This window comes from Lepisosteus oculatus, unplaced genomic scaffold (assembly GCF_040954835.1).
Source record: "Lepisosteus oculatus isolate fLepOcu1 unplaced genomic scaffold, fLepOcu1.hap2 HAP2_SCAFFOLD_85, whole genome shotgun sequence".
NCBI classification, from domain to species: Eukaryota; Metazoa; Chordata; class Actinopteri; order Semionotiformes; family Lepisosteidae; genus Lepisosteus; species Lepisosteus oculatus.
The window spans coordinates 17,178-36,394 of NW_027168414.1; the positions used below are offsets into that span (position 1 = coordinate 17,178).

A 19,217-nucleotide genomic window follows, 5' to 3' on the forward strand; every position below is an offset into this window, starting at 1 on the left:
CATCACAGCTGATACAACTCAGCACACTGTTCAGACATGATCACCACATTCTTCAGTGCAGTTTTTTGGGAAGCCGATTCCTGTCCCATTCTGTTACCTTTAACTCACAGATTTGTCCATTTGTTAGCAGAGGTAAGAGAGAATTTGTACATGTGGTGTTTAAACAGAGTTTTCAAAGACATAAACAGAATGCTGTCCCCTTGTGGCAAAATTAGTAAACTTTTTTAAATGTTTGTTGCATGTACACTTAATAAATGAGGAAATGTTTTAGCAATAGAGAGCTTTAAACCACAAAACCCATGACTTTTTTGTTATTTAGTGTATATTACACGCTGTATACCTTGAAATTGATCATTTCCAAAAGGGTTGATGCTGTTTTATTTCTTCTTTGTTTAAAAATATATTTATAATATTGATTTCGTGAGGTTTACCCTTTGTGTATTATTATTTAATAATCATAATCATCATCATCATCATCATCCACCTAACAATAAGAAATGAATGAAACTGGTAATTGTTTTCATCATATATTTATGCATTTCACTGGAAATGAAGAACAAACATAGAAATAAAAATCCCATCCTAACATAGTGATTTCAGATTTGTCTTCATTGTGCCATGCTAGTGGTTTTCTGTCTTGATTGACTGTGGGCCTGGCTTGTGGGAAGACTGCCTCAGAGACAGCAGAGGGAGGGATAGAGACAGAGGGAGTGTTTATTCAGCAGCCAGCGAGGACGAAACATACAGTGCTCACAGCCCTGCACAGGAAAAGGCCTGCTGCTCTTGTGTAGTCATCGAAAGAACTGGCTCAGGATGACAGAGGGTGAAGACTGTTCTGCTCCTTGAACCTGGCCTGTAGTCATCAACCTGTAAGTACTTAAATTGTGTGTGAGAGCTTTACTCTTCACCACATTTTTCTTCTGTTTTGAAGGAATCTTTTACTGGAGTTATGCACTGGAGGCCTTTGTATATCAAGGAGTTTTCTTTTAAAGTTATGGAGGAAAGGAGGCTTTTTAAGAAATGTAACACCAAGAGAGACAAGACTGAGGTGAAGTGAAACTGAGTTGAACGTTTGCTGTGTAGTTTTATTTTACAGTGAACCTCACTGCCTGAAGTGTTAACACAGCTGTATAATCCCTCATGGGTTTATAATGAGTATTTTGGGGAAATCACTAAAACTGCTTTTTTATTTGGTTATTTTATTTATTTACAAATATTCACAAGATTCAGGTTTTGATTTTCAATACCCAGAGAACTGGGAGTGCAGGGGTCTGAGACCCCACATGAGATTATATTTTTGCTCTCTTCTAATTCTGCATTGGGTGAGTGGTTAAGAGAAAATGAAAGTTTCCTTTAGAGTGTCATTATCTCTATTTTGTTCAGCCGTCTGACAGCCTAGCAATCTACTGAACTTTACTTTACTTTATCTACTGACACAAACGAACAATAAATGAGAAACAACCTGTTTTCACTGGTATTTTGGGCACACCCAGTTACCTAGCCCTAGACTTAAAATGTTTAGGAAACAGCATCTGACTGTAATGTAGTCTCTGCATTGGTTGTCTAAAAGCGGCTGCAGAATCCAGAATTTTAATTTAACTCACTTAATTTTGTTTCAATGTAGTTTCTGGCAGAATTACACACAATTACCAGGAAATTATCTACTAGCATAATTCCCTGAACAGTGGTTCCCCAGCTATTACTCATTAAGACTGTCGAATGTCTTTCTATTCATGCAGTAGCCTGGATAGAATTGCTTCATTTCACCTACGTCATTCAGATGTCTGTCTGTAACACAGAGCTTTCAATCATGAAAAGAAATGCTATTATTTTAGCGGATGATGGAGTGTATGCTGCTAACTACCCATACTAATTTCACATTGTTCCTGGAATGTTTGTGTGAACTGGGATCTGTTCCAAACCATTGGGTGTACATTCTGTGCTTTGAATCACATTGAAAAACATAGAGAACACTTGGCAAATGCAAGTCATTTTAGACATTTTTACATCTGAGCTTGGTAGCAAGATAACTGAGGATTCCTGACCAAGTCCATGCTAGGAAAATTTTAGGATCTCTGCAATGGGTGACAAATGAAAAATGAACTGAATGCCTTTTTTAAAGGAAAGTACCAGGTAATTTATAGTTAATGAATATTATTCCTATTTCTGTTGTCTGTTATGGTGTCTAACAGAGGACAATGGCAAATATTGATAAGACGTCAATCTGCAGCTTGTGTGCTATTACTGACAATGGGAGCACTTTCTTCTTGTTGAGCTCTGTGACAGAAGAACCGTTGAAATGTAATCTCTATTGCTAAATCCATGTGAAAGGGATGAAATGCAATGCACAAGTTCAGCTTATTCCAGCAAAACTGGATATGTCAATAAATGAGAGTGAAGTGTTCAGCACAGAAAATTCTGTTGGTACTTCCCCAATACTTTCCCCAATGCTGTTCAGTTTATTGGCTTGAATGAGTCAGTATGAGTCATTGTGCCTGTTGTTTAACATACTGTACCATAGGTATGGCAACCATTGTAAACAGCCTCAGTTTTTGTGTCCTCCAATTAAAATGTGCCTGGGTGTTGTTTCAAAGTATCATTTGGGAACTGAATCAGCAAAACTTAAAAACATGTGAGAAGCATGGGGTTTTGAAGCATTTCTATATCATTATTTGGGCAGTGGGACATAGACATACAGAAAGGTCAGACAGCAGGTTGCTCATTGTGATTTGTACTCTTAACTGTTTGCTGCTGGTTTGGTCCTAATGCAATGTCCCATGGCATATCTACAATATTCTCCAAGGTATTTATGTTTGCATTGCTGTTTTGTTCTGTGTTAAGTGGTTTGCATTGCAGAAGAATGTCTTCACACAGAGCAGAATCACGGATGCCAATGGTATTACAATTTTAAAGTCCTGTTTTTGTGCTGTGTTCGACCTCTTTTCTGGAATGAGAGATTGCATCTGCAACACACCCTTTATTCACAAAAAGAAACCTATCTAAGGCCACCGAATTAAACAGATCCAACCTGTATCCAAACAGCTGAATTGACTTTCTTCAGTGAGTTTTCCTTTTGTTTCTAAATACAGCATACAGAATTAACAAATATTTTGTATGCATAAATTACAGTACTCATTTTTAAACTTTAACTATAGAACTGTTTAACATCACGTGTTTATACAAATGTCTAAAGTTGTAGTGACAGTTGAAGCCTCATGCATTATCATCTTCACCCAGGCTACCTTGATGAAGCAAGTGGAACTGAAGATCATCATCCTAGGAGCTCTTGGGTAAAACAGACTTGACTGTTCATCTCTCCTGCCTAATTATTATGATTTTTTCCCCCACAAATCATCCATAGCTTTAGACAAAGAAAACTAAATAGAGGGTTGTTGTCCTTACACTTTCAGTATCTGCTTCCTGCTGATTTGCTGTTTCAGATTGGAACCAATATGAGCGCACATGGAAATTCCTTCAACTTTCCTAGAGTACACCTCTGGGTGTTATAGATTTCCCAGCTTTTTTTAGTGTGCTGCTCCTGTGAGATCTATTTGTCTGTTAAGTGTTATTTTACTCCTGAATACAGTGTGGGAAAGACATCATTGCTACACCAGTATATCCATCAACAATTTCATGAGGATTACCGCAGCACACTGGGAGCCAGCGTACTATCCAAGAACATTACAGTGGACAGGAGTGCTGTCAAGTTGCAGGTGAGATGGGTGTGTATGACAGGTTTTATCTTGTAAAAGACGTGCGGTGAAAAGCTTGCAAAATACCTTGTGACAGCCTTTTCATTTTATGAGAAAGAAAAGCTCTGTCAGTGCTAAAACTGCAAAACCATGGAAAACGAAGTGAAATTCTGCTCTGCAGGGCACATTGGATGGTGAATCATCTCCAACTGTGTTGATTGCAGTTTTCAGTTTCAAAGCAAATTGTCATATCTTAATGTACTGCTAAAGCACAATTTAGTTTTTTTATTCTTATACTTTAGTTTACATCTGTATAGGATCCTTTTTGTCTTTATTCATGGACATAACACAACTTACTTATAAAGTACCTGTACCTGTAGTCTGTACCTCTGTGTTAACATTGCAAGACTGTACTTGCAACCCATTAACTAATTCTAATACTGTTTATTATAAAAAATATATGCCATGTACAAATCAACTTGTTTATATTTCTTTAGTTGTGCAACCTCACAAGAATACAGATGACAAATGCTATAAACAAATATCAAAATAAGGAGTACAACAAAGTTGGAACAAATATGGATAACATGCTGTGACTCGGGGTTTGTACAGATAAGGCTTCAGATTGCCCACAAAATTCAGTGACCATGGCTGTCTCTCCTCCAGATCTGGGACACTGGAGGGCAGGAGAGATTCCGCGCAGTAGTGTCCTCTTTCTACAAGGGGGCGGATGGCTGTGTTCTGGTCTTCGATGTCACTGACAGGGATTCTTTCCTGGAACTGGAGGGCTGGAGGCAAGACATCCTGGAGAAGAGTCATCCCCCTGACCCCAGCCTACCTTTTGTGGTGCTAGGAAACAAGATTGACATGGAAGAGAGACAGGTAGGAGCTGCAGGAATTTAGCAAATTGGAGCAAGTTTGTAGATAAAAGGGGTAACTGAGCAATCAGTGACCTATGATGTCTGGAAAAATGGAAAGAGAAATGACTTTGTAAATCAGGTTTTGATTTGTGCCTCCTTATTCAAAAATCTCAAAATTTAATTGCAGTAAAGCCTGCTTAAGGAAATAAGTTTGACAAATTGTCTCTATACAGGTGACCAGAAGTGAGGCTTTGTCATGGTGTGAGGACAGACACATCCCATGCCTGGAGGTCAGTGCCAAGAACAACATCAATGTGGAGCAGGCCTTCCAGACACTGGCAAAGCATGCACTTATCAAGGTTAGATGCTCCTTTGTCATAAGGATCAAAAATAACTGAGCATCAAGAACTCTAAAGGGGATGTTTTTCACTTTTTATGGCCTTTGAAAATTCTAAATGTATGTAAATTTTAGGCCTTCACAGTTTAAAACCCTAATTCTTATAGTGCCACAAAGACTGCTGGGTGAGCACCACCTGCTGGCCCCACTAACACCTCTTCCAGCAGCAACCTTAGTTTTTCCCAGGAGGTCTCCCATCCAGGTACTGACTAGGCTCACACCTGCTTAGCTTCAGTGGGTTACCAGTTGTGAGTTGCAGGGTGATAGGGTTGCTGGCATTTTTGCTGCATTATTTAAGGACACACAATTAATGATGTTATTCTTACACCAAAAATGTATTTGAATAACGTGCCTCGCTAAAGCACATGGAATTTTAAAGTCATAAAACAGCAAAAAGTAAATTAATCGTACCTCAGACAAGTGCTGTACTAATCTGAACATTTCATGGTCTTTAGTTAATAGATAAAAATTTCCTTGCTCAGTTCAGTTCAGTTTATTGTCATATACACAAGTGCAATGAAATGATTATTTGCATGTATGCTCTGATACAAAGACATTAAGGAAACACCAAAAACATAAATACAAAACAGCAGCAGCAATGACAACAAGTTAAAAAACATACATATTAGAAAAAAAAACACATCAGTGTGAGCCAGTGGTGGGGTAGAGTTCAATAATCTGGCTACTATATCGCTTACCGGTGGAAAGGGGGGAGAAAAATGAGAAAGCAGGATGACTGGTATCCTGAGCAATACTTCCAGCCTTCCTTAGACAGCAAATTGTAAAAATGTCTGAAATAGAGGGGAGCTATACTCCAATGATGGACTGGGCTGACCTGATCACCCCCATAATGCCTTCCGGTCAGATAAGGAGCTGCTGTCAAACTACTCTGTAATACCACATGTGAGCACACTCTCAATAGTGCACCTGTAAAATGAGGTAAGGACAGTTGAAGATAGACCAATTTTTTTTCAACTGTCTGAGCAAGTAAAGGCTCTGTTATGCCTTTTTTGTAGCTCCAGTTACATGCTGGGACCACGTTAAATCATTAGTGATGAAGGTACCCAGGAACTTGAAACTGTTAAGCATCTCAACAGCCACCCTATTGATGTGAACAGGGGTGTGGTTCCCACCCTGCTTTCTAAAATTGATTACCTGCTCCTTGGTTTTGCTGACATTGAGGAAGAGATTATTGTCAAGGCACCACTCCACCAGGCTCCTGACCTCATCCCTGTAGGCTGTCTCATCCTTAGCAGTGATTCGGCAGTGATGATGGTAGTATCGTCAGCATATTTGTAGATGGAATTTGGAGCTGTGTCTGGCCACACAATCATTGGTAAACAAGGGGAACAGCAGGGGACTAAGCACACAGCCCTGAGGGGCATCTATATTGATGGTCATTGTGGAAGAAAGTATTCCATCTACCCTCACAGTCTGTGGTCTGCCAGTCAGGAAAACCGGGACCTGTTACACCAGCATGCAAACTGCAGGGGGTCTAAGCACTCAGGCACTATTGTGTTAATGTGTCTCATGACCAGCTTTTCAAAGCATTTCATTACAGTGGATGCGAGTGCTACCGGTCTATCATTAAAACAGGTCACAGTATTTTTCTTTGGCACTGGAATAATGGTAGTTTTTTTAAAACTCACGGGAACGGAGGATTGTAAAAATTAAATATTAAAAATATCTGTAAAACCTTTGGCCAACTGGTCTGCACAGGACTGATGGAATCCGTTCTGAAACGCTGTCCGGGCTGGTCGCCATTCCATGTGTTCATCCATCTGAATGTTGCCCTGACTTCAGCCTCCGTGACAAACAGGGCTGGACCATCGGTGGCCGGGAGCACCGACGCTGACGGTTCTGTGATTTCCTTCTCAGACCAAGCGTAATAGGCGTTCAGCTCCTCTGGGAGAGAGAAATCACTGTCAGTGGATGTAACACTGCTTATTTTGGTTTTATGGTTTGTTATTGTCTGAATATCCCGCCACATTTGCACACATCTGCAGAGGCAGCCTGTAGTTCTATCTTGTTGCGGTATTGCCTTTTAGCATCCCCAATAGCGTCCCTGATAGCTCAGATAAATGACTGATCTATTTAGTTAGCATCTTTGATCCACTGTATGCAGATGAACATACAGTAGATCTGTAAAAATCAGTAAGTGGAGCTTTACTAAAACACTTCATGCTCAGATTAACTATTTTGGGAGCTTGTCTCCAGTCAGTGGCTCAGAAATGGTACATGACTTGCCATTGAATGGTAAAGCAAGGAATAACTAACTTATATAGGGTAAATATACTGAAAAGTTTTATCTGTTCAAGTGCTTATTCTGACCATTCACATGAGATGAAACAATAGCTGATGATGCAATTCTATCAACATACTAGTATTCTATAAACAGAGTCAAGGTTCTACTATTGGGGAGTTTGTACCCTCAAATTACTCATTGATGGACTATACCAGGAACTTAGTCCTCCACTAAAAAGTCATGGCTTTTTGACTATGACCATTTTGACTATAGAAACTTAGTCATAAAAGCATGTCATATCAATTATATAATTGTTAGAATATTGATTAAAATGTAAAGATTTAAAATAAAGCTTACAATGATTGTCACTACTTTATTTGGTAATTCTTCCCAGTCTATATGCATTGTTTATAATCTAAATGTTTTGAATCCAGTAATATTTTCAAGCAAAAATGTTTCAAAAGGCTTGGCACCCAGACAAATGGACAAATTGACAAATTTTTGGAATTGAGAAGTTTTGTTTTAAATAACTTTCTTTTCTTTCTGGCAGTACAAAGAAGGGCTAATGAGCTGCATGACAGACTCCATCAAACTGAAGCCAGACAAGGTAGTGAAGAAGAAAAAAAAATGCTGCTCATAGGACAGGCTGCACTGCAACTGTATTTAGACACCACTACTCATGTTGGAGGTGCTATCTAAGTGGACTACATAAGTTTGACTTGGAGTCAGAAGAAGTGTTTTTGATGTTGAGAGCATTTTGCACAAAAATGACTGAATTTGGATCAGACGGTATGTTCTGTCACAAAACTCCAGCTCTCAAAACAGAACTAAGGATTACATAACTCAATTCAAATCTTGAATATTCACTGGCATTGTATTAAAGATTGCATGTAAGCACTACCCTCTAAAATATATTTGAGGACCCACAAATATTAAAAACCACCTAAAAGATAATTCTGCTATAACTTTGTCTATACATTTGATAGTATTTTGCTGTTTTTATATATTGTTTTGCCTGGACTCTTTGGAAGTCATATCAAAATGGACCATGTGACCATGAAATTCCCAAGGCAAAGATCCCGTGTTTTTAATGTACAGTAATATGGCAACACGTATATAAATATGTAAGATCACATTTTTTTCTGAAGTAAACAGAAAATTCCTTTGTTTTACATTGCAACCTCAGGATTCTTGTGGAGAATGTTTACATCAATACACAGATCACTGATATAATGTATCAGATCTATAAAACATGCCTTACATAAAATATGATAAAACTTAATTAAAAGCCCTCCCAAGAAACATTATTACTCAAATGTATTGAAGGTATTCAAAGGTATTTATTCAAAACATAAGGGTCATCAGTTCCAGCTGATGTGCCTGCAATCAAACCACTAAATGGGCCTTGATCAGTGTGAGGTTGGCTGATTAGAATGGTGAAGGTAGTACCTGCTTCACCTTCTAGACAACTAAATGGCAATAGGTACCAGCCAGCATGTACCACCCGGCCTATTTGTTGTGATTCCATGTGTAGCAGGAACCACCCTACCGCATTCTATAGTCTGATTCACTTAAAAGAATTATAGGATCAGGATCAGGCTTTAAATATATGACAATAATCATTGGTATTAGATTGTTGTCACAAAACAAAACAGGAAGGCCCAAGCAATTTGCAGATTGCTAGTTTTTCCACGACTTCCCCCCCAAGGGATAGTATAGCAAGAAGAAAATGTGACTTTGAAAGAGCCACATTTTCCCAACAGGAGGCAATTAAATCAGCTCCCTGTTTTGTCGATGCTTCTGTACAGTAGGATGTAGTACCAGAAAAGATTTTCTGTACATATTGAACTGATAAAATTTTGATAAACTGAATCTTGTTGAAAGTGATTTCTAGGACTTCTTACGGGAAAATGGTTTGAAATTGTTTGTCTCTATACATAACAAAAGTGTGGGGTTAAAAAAAGTATAAAAAAGTTGAAACACTTTAAATTGTTTAAAGTTTAAATTGCCTCCTATAATCAGGAATGAAGTCTTTCCAAGGGGATCAAATGGTTTCTTTTTTTTCTCAGAAAATATGTATAAAAAAGTAAGACACCCAGGACACATATCAAGAAAATACTAACAGGCTAAAATTTACATCTAAAGAGATGCGTCTATCCTTCTCTGCCAGATCTCTAATATCGAGCAGCTTAATGCATTTAGAAATTGATTTACAGTAAATACTTATTAGGGTAAGTAGAACTGTTCAAAAACTAAATAATCTGTGGTTCACATTCATTTGTGAGCATTCATTTAGAGAGGGAGAATTAGTCCTGGCCAAGATCCTTATAGCTTCTATAAAAGTATGGATAAAATGCCCCTTTAAAATCAGGAATGAAATCTAACTAAGTGGATCATTATATAATTAACAAGTAATAGGTTTATTCCATGCTGAAAAGAGAAGAAAGAAAACAACGTTTCGGTCGTGGAGCCTTCTTTAGCCGTCTTCTCAATGGCCGAAATGTTGCGTTTTCTTTCTTCTCTTTTCAGCATGAAATAAACCTACTACTTGTTCCTTTGCAGCCTACGCATGCTGATGCAGCCATCCACCTGAACTACTTCATTATATAATGTATAATGTTTATAGTGTAGGTGCATAATTCTGTATGGGTTTTCTATCTGCAAAAGGCAGGGCTTTCATTTTTTACAGACTTGTAAATATCTGTATAATAGTTTAACCATTCTGTTGAGTTGTTGAATTTGTTAGTCCTGTATAAATTTACCTCCTTTGTCATTACTTATTTCAGGTTGTGCTATAGAATAAAAAAAAATATGCTGTGTAAAACTGGGAAATCGTTGACTTCAGACTGTGAAATTATTCTTAATCTTTATAATTTGCTGGCAAAGTCAGCTGGTGTCAGAACCTGATTGTGAAATTGATTTGAAAGACCAGGAACTGGAAAAGAATAATTTACCTGAAACTATAATCAGGAATGTACTATAATAGCAAAGGATAAAGTAAAATGCATCAATGCTTTTAAAGGGAATCTTCCAGATACTGTAAAGAATACAACACCCTTCAGGTAGCAGAAAGGCAATACTCTGTATTAAACAGCATTATCATAATTGAATCAAGCATTAGTGGAGGTAGAATAACTTACATTTCCAGGTTTTAATTCATATTTTCCAACTATAGTAAAGGAAACAGATGCTTTTCATAGGCCATATAAAATATTCACCAGCCAAGCAAAACAAGTAATTGGGAAATGGTAAAGAACGTTCTAATGTAGAATCCATTCTTACATACATACAGTACATACTGTATGGTTAAAGCTCAACCAAGTAATTATATAACAATATTTACTACAAATAGGATTATGTAAATGTATAGAATGAAGAACAAAGGTTACTAACAAGATTAGACCATTTGCATAATCTAGACTGTTGGGTAGTTAGTAGCTAATTGATCCAAGGATCTCATTTGGCTTTTAAAAGAAGCCTGGGTGTCTGCTTCAATGTGGCTGGGTAGCTTGTTTGAAATCCATCAATCTTTAGCAGAAATACGTATCCTGCTCTTGTGTAATTAAGAATCCTGATTGATCTCAGGGTCAAGTATGCAACAGTGGTCACCTGACCCCTGTATGCTGCAATGGTCAAATGAGCTGTGGGACACAGCAGAAGTCTCCAGATGCAACCCAGCACACAGCAGAGGTCACTTGGCCCCGCTCTGCTGGGGAGGTCACATGACCACGGATGACGCAGCAGAGATCACCTGGCCCCTGTGATACAGGTCTCTTAACCCCCTGGGATGCAGAAGAGGAAAAGAAGAGATGGAGAGGCTCAAAGTACCACCACTACTGTACCTCGCAGGTGCAACAGCAAATCTCAGTGTGTCAAACCACATAACACTGCGAAACAGCCTATCTTACCATGCCAAGCTAGCTCACTGGTAACACAATATATCTCAGCATGTGAAACCAAAGCTCTTTATTCTAAACATGTTTACTAAATTATGTAATAAGTTTTATTTGAAGTTGAAACATCTTGCAAACAAAGCAACTGGTTATTGATTTTAGGAAAAATCTAACACTCCTTAATTGTACTGTAATTAAAGGACAGAGTGTAGACACTGTCAAGGAGTAAAAGTACTAGAGATTGGCCATAGATAAAAGCCTAAGATGGTACTAATGTGATACCATTTATAAACAGTTTTTTTAAAAAAAGCTCAGATACTGCTATTTTCTTGTTTTTCTATAAGTCAGTTATTGACAGTGTCTAACATATTGTCTCACTTGTTGGTCTGGCAACATCAGTACCATGAGCTGAAAAAGGTTGGGAAAGTTAGTAAAAATAAGCAGCTAAATAATTGGGGCAAATCAGATAAACTTTAAATACCCTTTACGAACAAAAGGATTTATAGAAGATCAAGAGCATTATGGAGTGTGTCTCACCCCCTCCATTTTTAATGTACACATCTGGGAAATACCTCTGTGCCCCCAAGTTTAAAAGTAAAACACTCAGGAAATCTTTCGTTCATGGAATACAAGGCCCTGGACACATCCAAGACTTCTGGGTTTGAGGGAAGTTGGATCTGCTGTATATATCAGAAGTGATGAGTCTGGGAGCCTCTGAATACTGACCCTCTACGTTTTATTTTGCAGATGCATTTCCCCTCTCTCTGCCTCTATAAATAGGGGTCCCTTCACTTTCCTCTTGCACCTAGCCCCCAAACTGAGCAGTTTCAGTTATTTCTGTCTTCCTTCTTTGCCTTCTACCTGCCCCTGGTACCTCAGTGACTAGCACACCCATGTAGCAGAAAAGGACAATAAAACTAGTAAGCTGCAGGTCCAGTCTCCTGCTTCTCTTAATACACTGCCTGTCTTAATACACTACTGTAAGGGTAAACTAGTGGGGATTGCTACAGTCTTATATATTGTGGCCTTCCGCTTCCCCCGGAGTTATGGACTGTGTTGCTGCCCCATTGGAAACTGTGCTCTCTTGTTCTCTCTTTCTGCTGCCACACTCAAATTCAAACAGCTATTTGAGCATGACCAAGGAATTACAGTGTTCCCAAAGCATATGTAATTAATTCAACATGTAGAATATTTACATACATTATACAACACAGGAAAAATGTTTAATTTATCCCAGATTATTTCACACAGTGCATTCTCTCTCTTTGCTTGTCCCTGCTGGCAGTGGGAGCAGAGACTGTCTTCCCTAGGCAGTCAGGTCTTCTTGTGCTGCCCAGTTTCTATGGGCAGATTTTGGTCACCGAGCCTGTGCATTGTTAGAGTCCTTTTGCTTTTCTTATCCTTTTTTTAGCTGTGCTGTCCTGAGGCTGGTTGTGAGTGAGCTTCAGGACCAGGTGGCTGAGTTTCCTCTTCTCTGGGCATAATTCTTGGCTTAGCAAGCCTTATAATGGTAGGAATTTTGGTCGATGTTTTTGAGGTGAAACAAATATTTTGATTTTCTTTTCTTTTCTGTATGTTGATAAGTAATGGGTGGTGACTTGATTCAAGCCCTGCATGCATTGTTAGGAGTTTTTCTCTACATATGGAGAATGCTTTTACAGAATTCTGTGTACAGAATGGGTGTTTATGGGGTGTTTATTCCATTTAGTACAATCCTGGTCTGATATTGGACCCCACAGTTCATGACTATGTAGAGAAATGGGTTGGATTAAACTTTTAAATATTCCCAGACAAATTTTTATGGGGAGGCTGATGTTGTAGAAACTCATTCTAATAGCACAGAAAGCCCCGGGCAACTTCTTTTTCAGTGATAGGTAAAAAAATACCAGATGAACTGATTGTCATACCCAGGTACAATACGTGTAGCTTGTTGTTGCTCAGTATAAAGTGATTTATGTTTCCCATATTTTACATACTTTCCCATATTCCCTGGGACACCAGACACTACAAGTACTTTCTTCCTGGTAAGAGCACACTTCTGTAACTAAAAGAGCAATAAATCCTTTGCCATTGTGAAGCTGCAGACCTGTCTCCTTCCTATTTGCCGCCAGGTTTGAGACAATTCACCACAACATTCTTAGATTGTTATTTTTTGTAATATTGTGCTAGCAATGTAATATTAAGCTGTATTATATTAATATAGTTAATACTTACCGTAACGTAATACAGTTCAACCACAGTATGAATGGGAACTTTCAGAAATCCAAGTACGTCCTGCTTCAAAACAAATAAAAAGGGCAGGTTGATAAAGAGGTGTGTATATAACTGGATGTAATATTTATTGCATCTCCTAGTGCCATCTAAGCAGGAGTTGTGAAATGCGAAAATAATCCACATATACAGAATATGTGAAACTCACCAGGTGTTGGATTTTGACATGTTCCCCAATCCTAAAAGTATGAGTGTGAAACAATCAAACCCATTGATAAAAGCTCTTGTAAATGGATTAGATTCAACAATGCTTGCTTACAACTTTTCATCCGACTGACTCAGTTTTGGGATACAAATACTGAGTGGTGCACCGTGCCTTCCAAGCACCAAAAAATCTCCAAAAAAATGTTTTCAGATAAGAGCAAAAAATCACTTGACCTATATCTTGCTTGTGCTGCAAAATCCAGCACTGAACTTAAAAATTGTATAAGTAAGTGAATGCTAACCCTAACCCTAGCTGGGGTGTCAACTAAGCAGTTCCGCAGTCCATATCCGAACCTCACAAGGCATTGGAATTTGACATGTTCCCCAAACCTAGAAGTATGAGCATCAAACATTCAGAACCATTGATAAAAGCTCTTGTAAATGTATTAGATTAAATAAAGCTTGCATACAACTACTGATCTGACCAATTCAGTTTTGGGATACTATTACAAAGCGGTGCACTGTGCCTTCCAAACACCAAAAAATCTCAGTTAGGAGTCTCAGTTAGGAGCAATACTTAAAAGCAAAACATCTCTTGTCCGTTAGCTGGTGTGGGGCCCAAAATATAGCACTGAGCTTAAAAATTGTCTAAGAAGAAAGTGAAAGCTAACCCTAACCCTAGCTGGGGTGTCAACTGATCAGTTCCGCAGTCTATGTCTGAACCTGAACAGGTGTCGGAATTTAAACTGAGGAAACTACAAAGCAACACTCTTCCCTCATTTCAAATACAAATTAAAGCACAACCAAGGCATTCCAAAATGTCTAGGTGTTGATTTCAAACTAACCCTAACTCGGACACTATTTGACAGGCAAAAGCAAAAATCACAAAATTGGGCCAAATTTATTTTTAGAGGAAAAAACAAAAAAACACTCTTCCAGAATTTCAAATGCAACCTAAAACACAACAAAAGCATCCCAAAATATGAAGGTGTTGTGTTCAACCCAACCCAAACCCTAGATCGGACAATATTTAACAGACGCGCGTATTAGCAAAAAATCACAAAAATTGGGCCAAATTTCTATCTAAAAAAAACAACACTCTTCCAGCATTTCAAATGCACCCTAAAGCATAACAAAAACCTCTAAAAATGTCTAGGTGTTGTTCTAAACCAAACACTAACCCTATCTAGGACACAATTTGACAGGCGCACAGCTTAGCAAAAATCACAAAATGGGGCCAAATTTATTTTTCGAGGAAACAAGAAAAAACACTTTTGCAGAATTTCAAATGCAACCTAAAACACAACCAAGGCATCCCAAAATGTCTAGGTGTTGTTTTCAACCTAACCCTAACCCAAGCTCGGACACTATTTGCCAGGCGCGAGGCTTAGCAAAAATCACAAAATTGGGCAAAAATTCTATTTCGAGGAAACAAGAAAACAAAACTCACCCAGAATTTCAAATGCAACCCTAAACACAACCAAGACATCCCAAAATGTCTAGGTGTTATTTTCAACCTAACCCGAACCCTAGCCCGGACACTACTTGACAGTCGCGTGGCTTAGCAAAAATAACAAAATTGGGCCAATATTCTATTTCGAGGAAACAAGAAAACAACACTCACCCAGAATATCAAATGCAACCCTAAACACAACCAAGGCATCCCAAAATGTCTAGGTGTTATTTTCAACCAAACCCTAACCCTAGCCCGGACACTATTTGACAGGCGCGCGGCTTAGCAAAAATCACAAAATTGGGCCAAATTTCTATTACGAGGAAAGAAGAAAACAACACTCACCCAGAATTTCAAATGCAACCCTAAACACAACCAAGGCATCCCAAAATGTCTAGGTGTTATTTTCAACCTAACCCTAACCCTAGCCCGGACACTACTTGACAGGCGCGCGGCTTAGCAAAAATCACAAAATTGGGCCAAAATTCTATTTCGTGGAAACAAGAAAACAACACTGACCCAGAATGTCAAATGCAACCCTAAACACAACCAAGGCATCCCAAAATGTCTAGGTGTTATTTTCAACCTAACCCTAACCCTAGCCCGGACACTACTTGACAGGCGCAAATTGGGCAAAAATTCTATTTCGAGGAAACAAGAAAACAACACTCACCCAGAATTTCAAATGCAACCCTAAACACAACCAAGGCATCCCAAAATGTCTAGGTGTTATTTTCAACCTAACCCTAACCCTAGCCCGGACACTACTTGACAGGCGCGCGACTTAGCAAAAATAACACAATTGGGCCAAAATTCTATTTCGAGGAAACAAGAAAACAACGCTCACCCAGAATTTCAAATGCAACCCTAAACACAACCAAGGCATCCCAAAATGTCTAGGTGTTATTTTCAACCTAACGCTAACCCTAGCCCGGACACTACTTGACAGGCGCGCGGCTTAGCAAAAATCACAAAATTGGGCCAAATTTGTTTCTCGAGGAAACAATAAAACAACACTCACCCAGAATTTCAAATGCAACCCTAAACACAACCAAGGCATCCCAAAATGTCTAGGTGTTATTTTCAACCTAACCCTAACCCTAGCCCGGACACTACTTGACAGGCGCGCGGCTTAGCAAAAATCACAAAATTGGGCCAAATTTCTATTACGAGGAAACAAGAAAACAACACTCACCCAGAATTTCAAATGCAACCCTAAACACAACCAAGGCATCCCAAAATGTCTAGGTGTTATTTTCAACCTAACCCTAACCCTAGCCCGGACACTACTTGACAGGCGCGCGGCTTAGCAAAAATCACAAAATTGGGCCAAAATTCTATTTCGTGGAAACAAGAAAACAACACTCACCCAGAATGTCAAATGCAACCCTAAACACAACCAAGGCATCCCAAAATGTCTAGGTGTTATTTTCAACCAAACCCTAACCCTAGCCCGGACACTATTTGACAGGCGCGCGGCTTAGCAAAAATCACACAATTGGGCCAAAATTCTATTTCGAGGAAACAAGAAAACAACACTCACCCAGAATTTCAAATGCAACCCTAAACACAACCAAGGCATTCCAAAATGTTCAGGTGTTATTTTCAACCTAACCCTAACCCTAGCCCGGACACTACTTGACAAGCGCGCGGCTTAGCAAAAATAACAAAATTGGGCCAAAATTCTATTTCGTGGAAACAAGAAAACAACACTCACCCAGAATGTTAAATGCAACCCTAAACACAACCAAGGCATCCCAAAATGTCTAGGTGTTATTTTCAACCTAACCCTAACCCTAGCCCGGACACTACTTGACAGGCGCGCGACTTAGCAAAAATAACACAATTGGGCCAAAATTCTATTTCGAGGAAACAAGAAAACAACACTCACCCAGAATTTCAAATGCAACCCTAAACACAACCAAAGCATCCCAAAATGTCTAGGTGTTATTTTCAACCAAACCCTAACCCTAGCCCGGACACTATTTGACAGGCGCGCGGCTTAGCAAAAATCACAAAATTGGGCCAAAATTCTATTTCGAGGAAACAAGAAAACAACACTCACCCAGAATTTCAAATGCAACCCTAAACACAACCAAGGCATCCCAAAATGTCTAGGTGTTATTTTCAACCTAACCCTAACCCTAGCCCGGACACTACTTGACAGGCGCGCGGCTTAGCAAAAATCACAAAATTGGGCCAAATTTGTTTCTCGAGGAAACAATAAAACAACACTCACCCAGAATTTCAAATGCAACCCTAAACACAACCAAGGCATCCCAAAATGTCTAGGTGTTATTTTCAACCTAACCCTAACCCTAGCCCGGACACTACTTGACTGGCGCGCGGCTTAGCAAAAATCACAAAATTGGGCCAAATTTTTTTCTCGAGGAAACAAGAAAACAACACTCACCCAGAATTTCAAATGCAACCCTAAACACAACCAAGGCATCCCAAAATGTCTAGGTGTTATTTTCAACCTAACCCTAACCCTAGCCCGGACACTATTTGACAGGCGCGCGGCTTAGCAAAAATCACAAAATTGGGCCAAATTTGTTTCTCGAGAAAACAAGAAAACAACACTCACCCAGAATTTCAAATGCAACCCTAAACACAACCAAGGCATCCCAAAATGTCTAGGTGTTATTTTCAACCTAACGCTAACCCTAGCCCGGACACTACTTGACAGGCGCGCGGCTTCGCAAAAATCACAAAATTGGGCCAAATTTGTTTCTCGAGGAAACAAGAAAACAACACTCACCCAGAATTTCAAATGCAACCCTAAACACAACCAAGGCATCCCAAAATGTCTAGGTGTTATTTTCAACCTAACCCTAACCCTAGCCCGGACACTACTTGACTGGCGCGCGGCTTAGCAAAAATCACAAAATTGGGCCAAATTTTTTTCTCGAGGAAACAAGAAAACAACACTCACCCAGAATTTCAAATGCAACCCTAAAAACAACCAAGGCATCCCAAAATGTCTAGGTGTTATTTTCAACCTAACCCTAACCCTAGCCCGGACACTACTTGACAGGCGCGCGACTTAGCAAAAATAACACAATTGGGCCAAAATTCTATTTCGAGGAAACAAGAAAACAACACTGACCCAGAATTTCAAATGCAACCCTAAACACAACCAAGGCATCCCAAAATGTCTAGGTGTTATTTTCAACCAAACCCTAACCCTAGCCTGGACACTATTTGACAGGCGCGCGGCTTAGCAAAAATCACAAAATTGGGCCAAAATTCTATTTCGAGGAAACAAGAAAACAACACTGACCCAGAATTTCAAATGCAACCCTAAACACAACCAAGGCATCCCAAAATGTCTAGGTGTTATTTTCAACCAAACCCTAACCCTAGCCTGGACACTATTTGACAGGCGCGCGGCTTAGCAAAAATCACAAAATTGGGCCAAAATTCTATTTCGTGGAAACAAGAAAACAACACTCACCCAGAATTTCAAATGCAACCCTAAACACAACCAAGGCATCCCAAAATGTCTAGGTGTTATTTTCAACCTAACCCTAACCCTAGCCCGGACACTACTTGACAGGCGCGCGGCTTAGCAAAAATCACACAATTGGACAAAAATTCTATTTCGAGGAAACAAGAAAACAACACTCACCCAGAATTTCAAATGCAACCTTAAACACAACCAAGGCATCCCAAAATGTCTAGGTGTTATTTTCAACCTAACCCTAACCCTAGCCCGGACACTACTTGACAGGCGCGCGGCTTAGCAAAAATTACAAAATTGGGCCAATATTCTATTTCGAGGAAACAAGAAAACAACACTCACCCAGAATTTGAAATGCAACCCTTAACACAACCAAGGCATCCCAAAATGTCTAGGTGTTATTTTCAACCTAACCCTAACCCTAGCCAGGACACTATTTGACAGGCGCGCGGCTTAGCAAAAATCACAAAATTGGGCCAAAATTCTATTTCGAGGAAACAAGAAAACAACACTCACCCAGAATTTCAAATGCAACCCTAAACACAACCAAGGCATCCCAAAATGTCTAGGTGTTATTTTCAACCTAACCCTAACCCTAGCCCGGACACTACTTGACTGGCGCGCGGCTTAGCAAAAATCACAAAATTGGGCCATATTTTTTTCTCGAGGAAACAAGAAAACAACACTCACCCAGAATTTCAAATGCAAACCTAAACACAACCAAGGCATCCCAAAATGTCTAGGTGTTATTTTCAACCTAACCCTAACCCTAGCCCGGACACTATTTGACAGGCGCGCG

General features: G+C 39.3%; 1 protein-coding gene across 4 annotated transcripts; it reads left to right on the forward strand.

The window, feature by feature from the left end:
* Positions 1–710: 710 nt before the first annotated feature.
* On the forward strand, positions 711–10,026 carry LOC102685383 (ras-related protein Rab-7b). Of its 4 annotated transcripts, none has more exons than XM_015342736.2 (6): positions 711–869; positions 3,238–3,290; positions 3,587–3,722; positions 4,359–4,574; positions 4,786–4,842; positions 7,745–10,026. In XM_015342736.2, the coding sequence occupies exons 2-6, from the start codon at positions 3,247–3,249 to the stop codon at positions 7,832–7,834; spliced, it is 543 nt and encodes a 180-aa protein (XP_015198222.2). In that variant the 5' UTR covers positions 711–869; positions 3,238–3,246; the 3' UTR covers positions 7,835–10,026. The 4 variants fall into 4 exon arrangements, with proteins under 4 accessions (XP_015198222.2, XP_015198220.2, XP_006628677.3 ...); XM_015342734.2 differs by having other exon boundaries at positions 713–869; positions 4,786–4,911; XM_006628614.3 differs by having other exon boundaries at positions 714–869; positions 3,587–3,713; positions 4,786–4,911; positions 7,745–9,066.
* Positions 10,027–19,217: the final 9,191 nt, after the last annotated feature.

Excerpts from the sequence above, each read along its gene's own strand:
- LOC102685383 (XM_015342734.2), top strand. The coding sequence starts at position 3,247 with ATGAAGCAAGTGGAACTGAAGATCATCATCCTAGGAGCTCTTGG. Across the intron at positions 3,291-3,586 it reads ATCATCCTAGGAGCTCTTGG|TGTGGGAAAGACATCATTGC; the intron begins GTAAAACAGACT and ends TCCTGAATACAG. Across the intron at positions 4,575-4,785 it reads TTGACATGGAAGAGAGACAG|GTGACCAGAAGTGAGGCTTT; the intron begins GTAGGAGCTGCA and ends GTCTCTATACAG.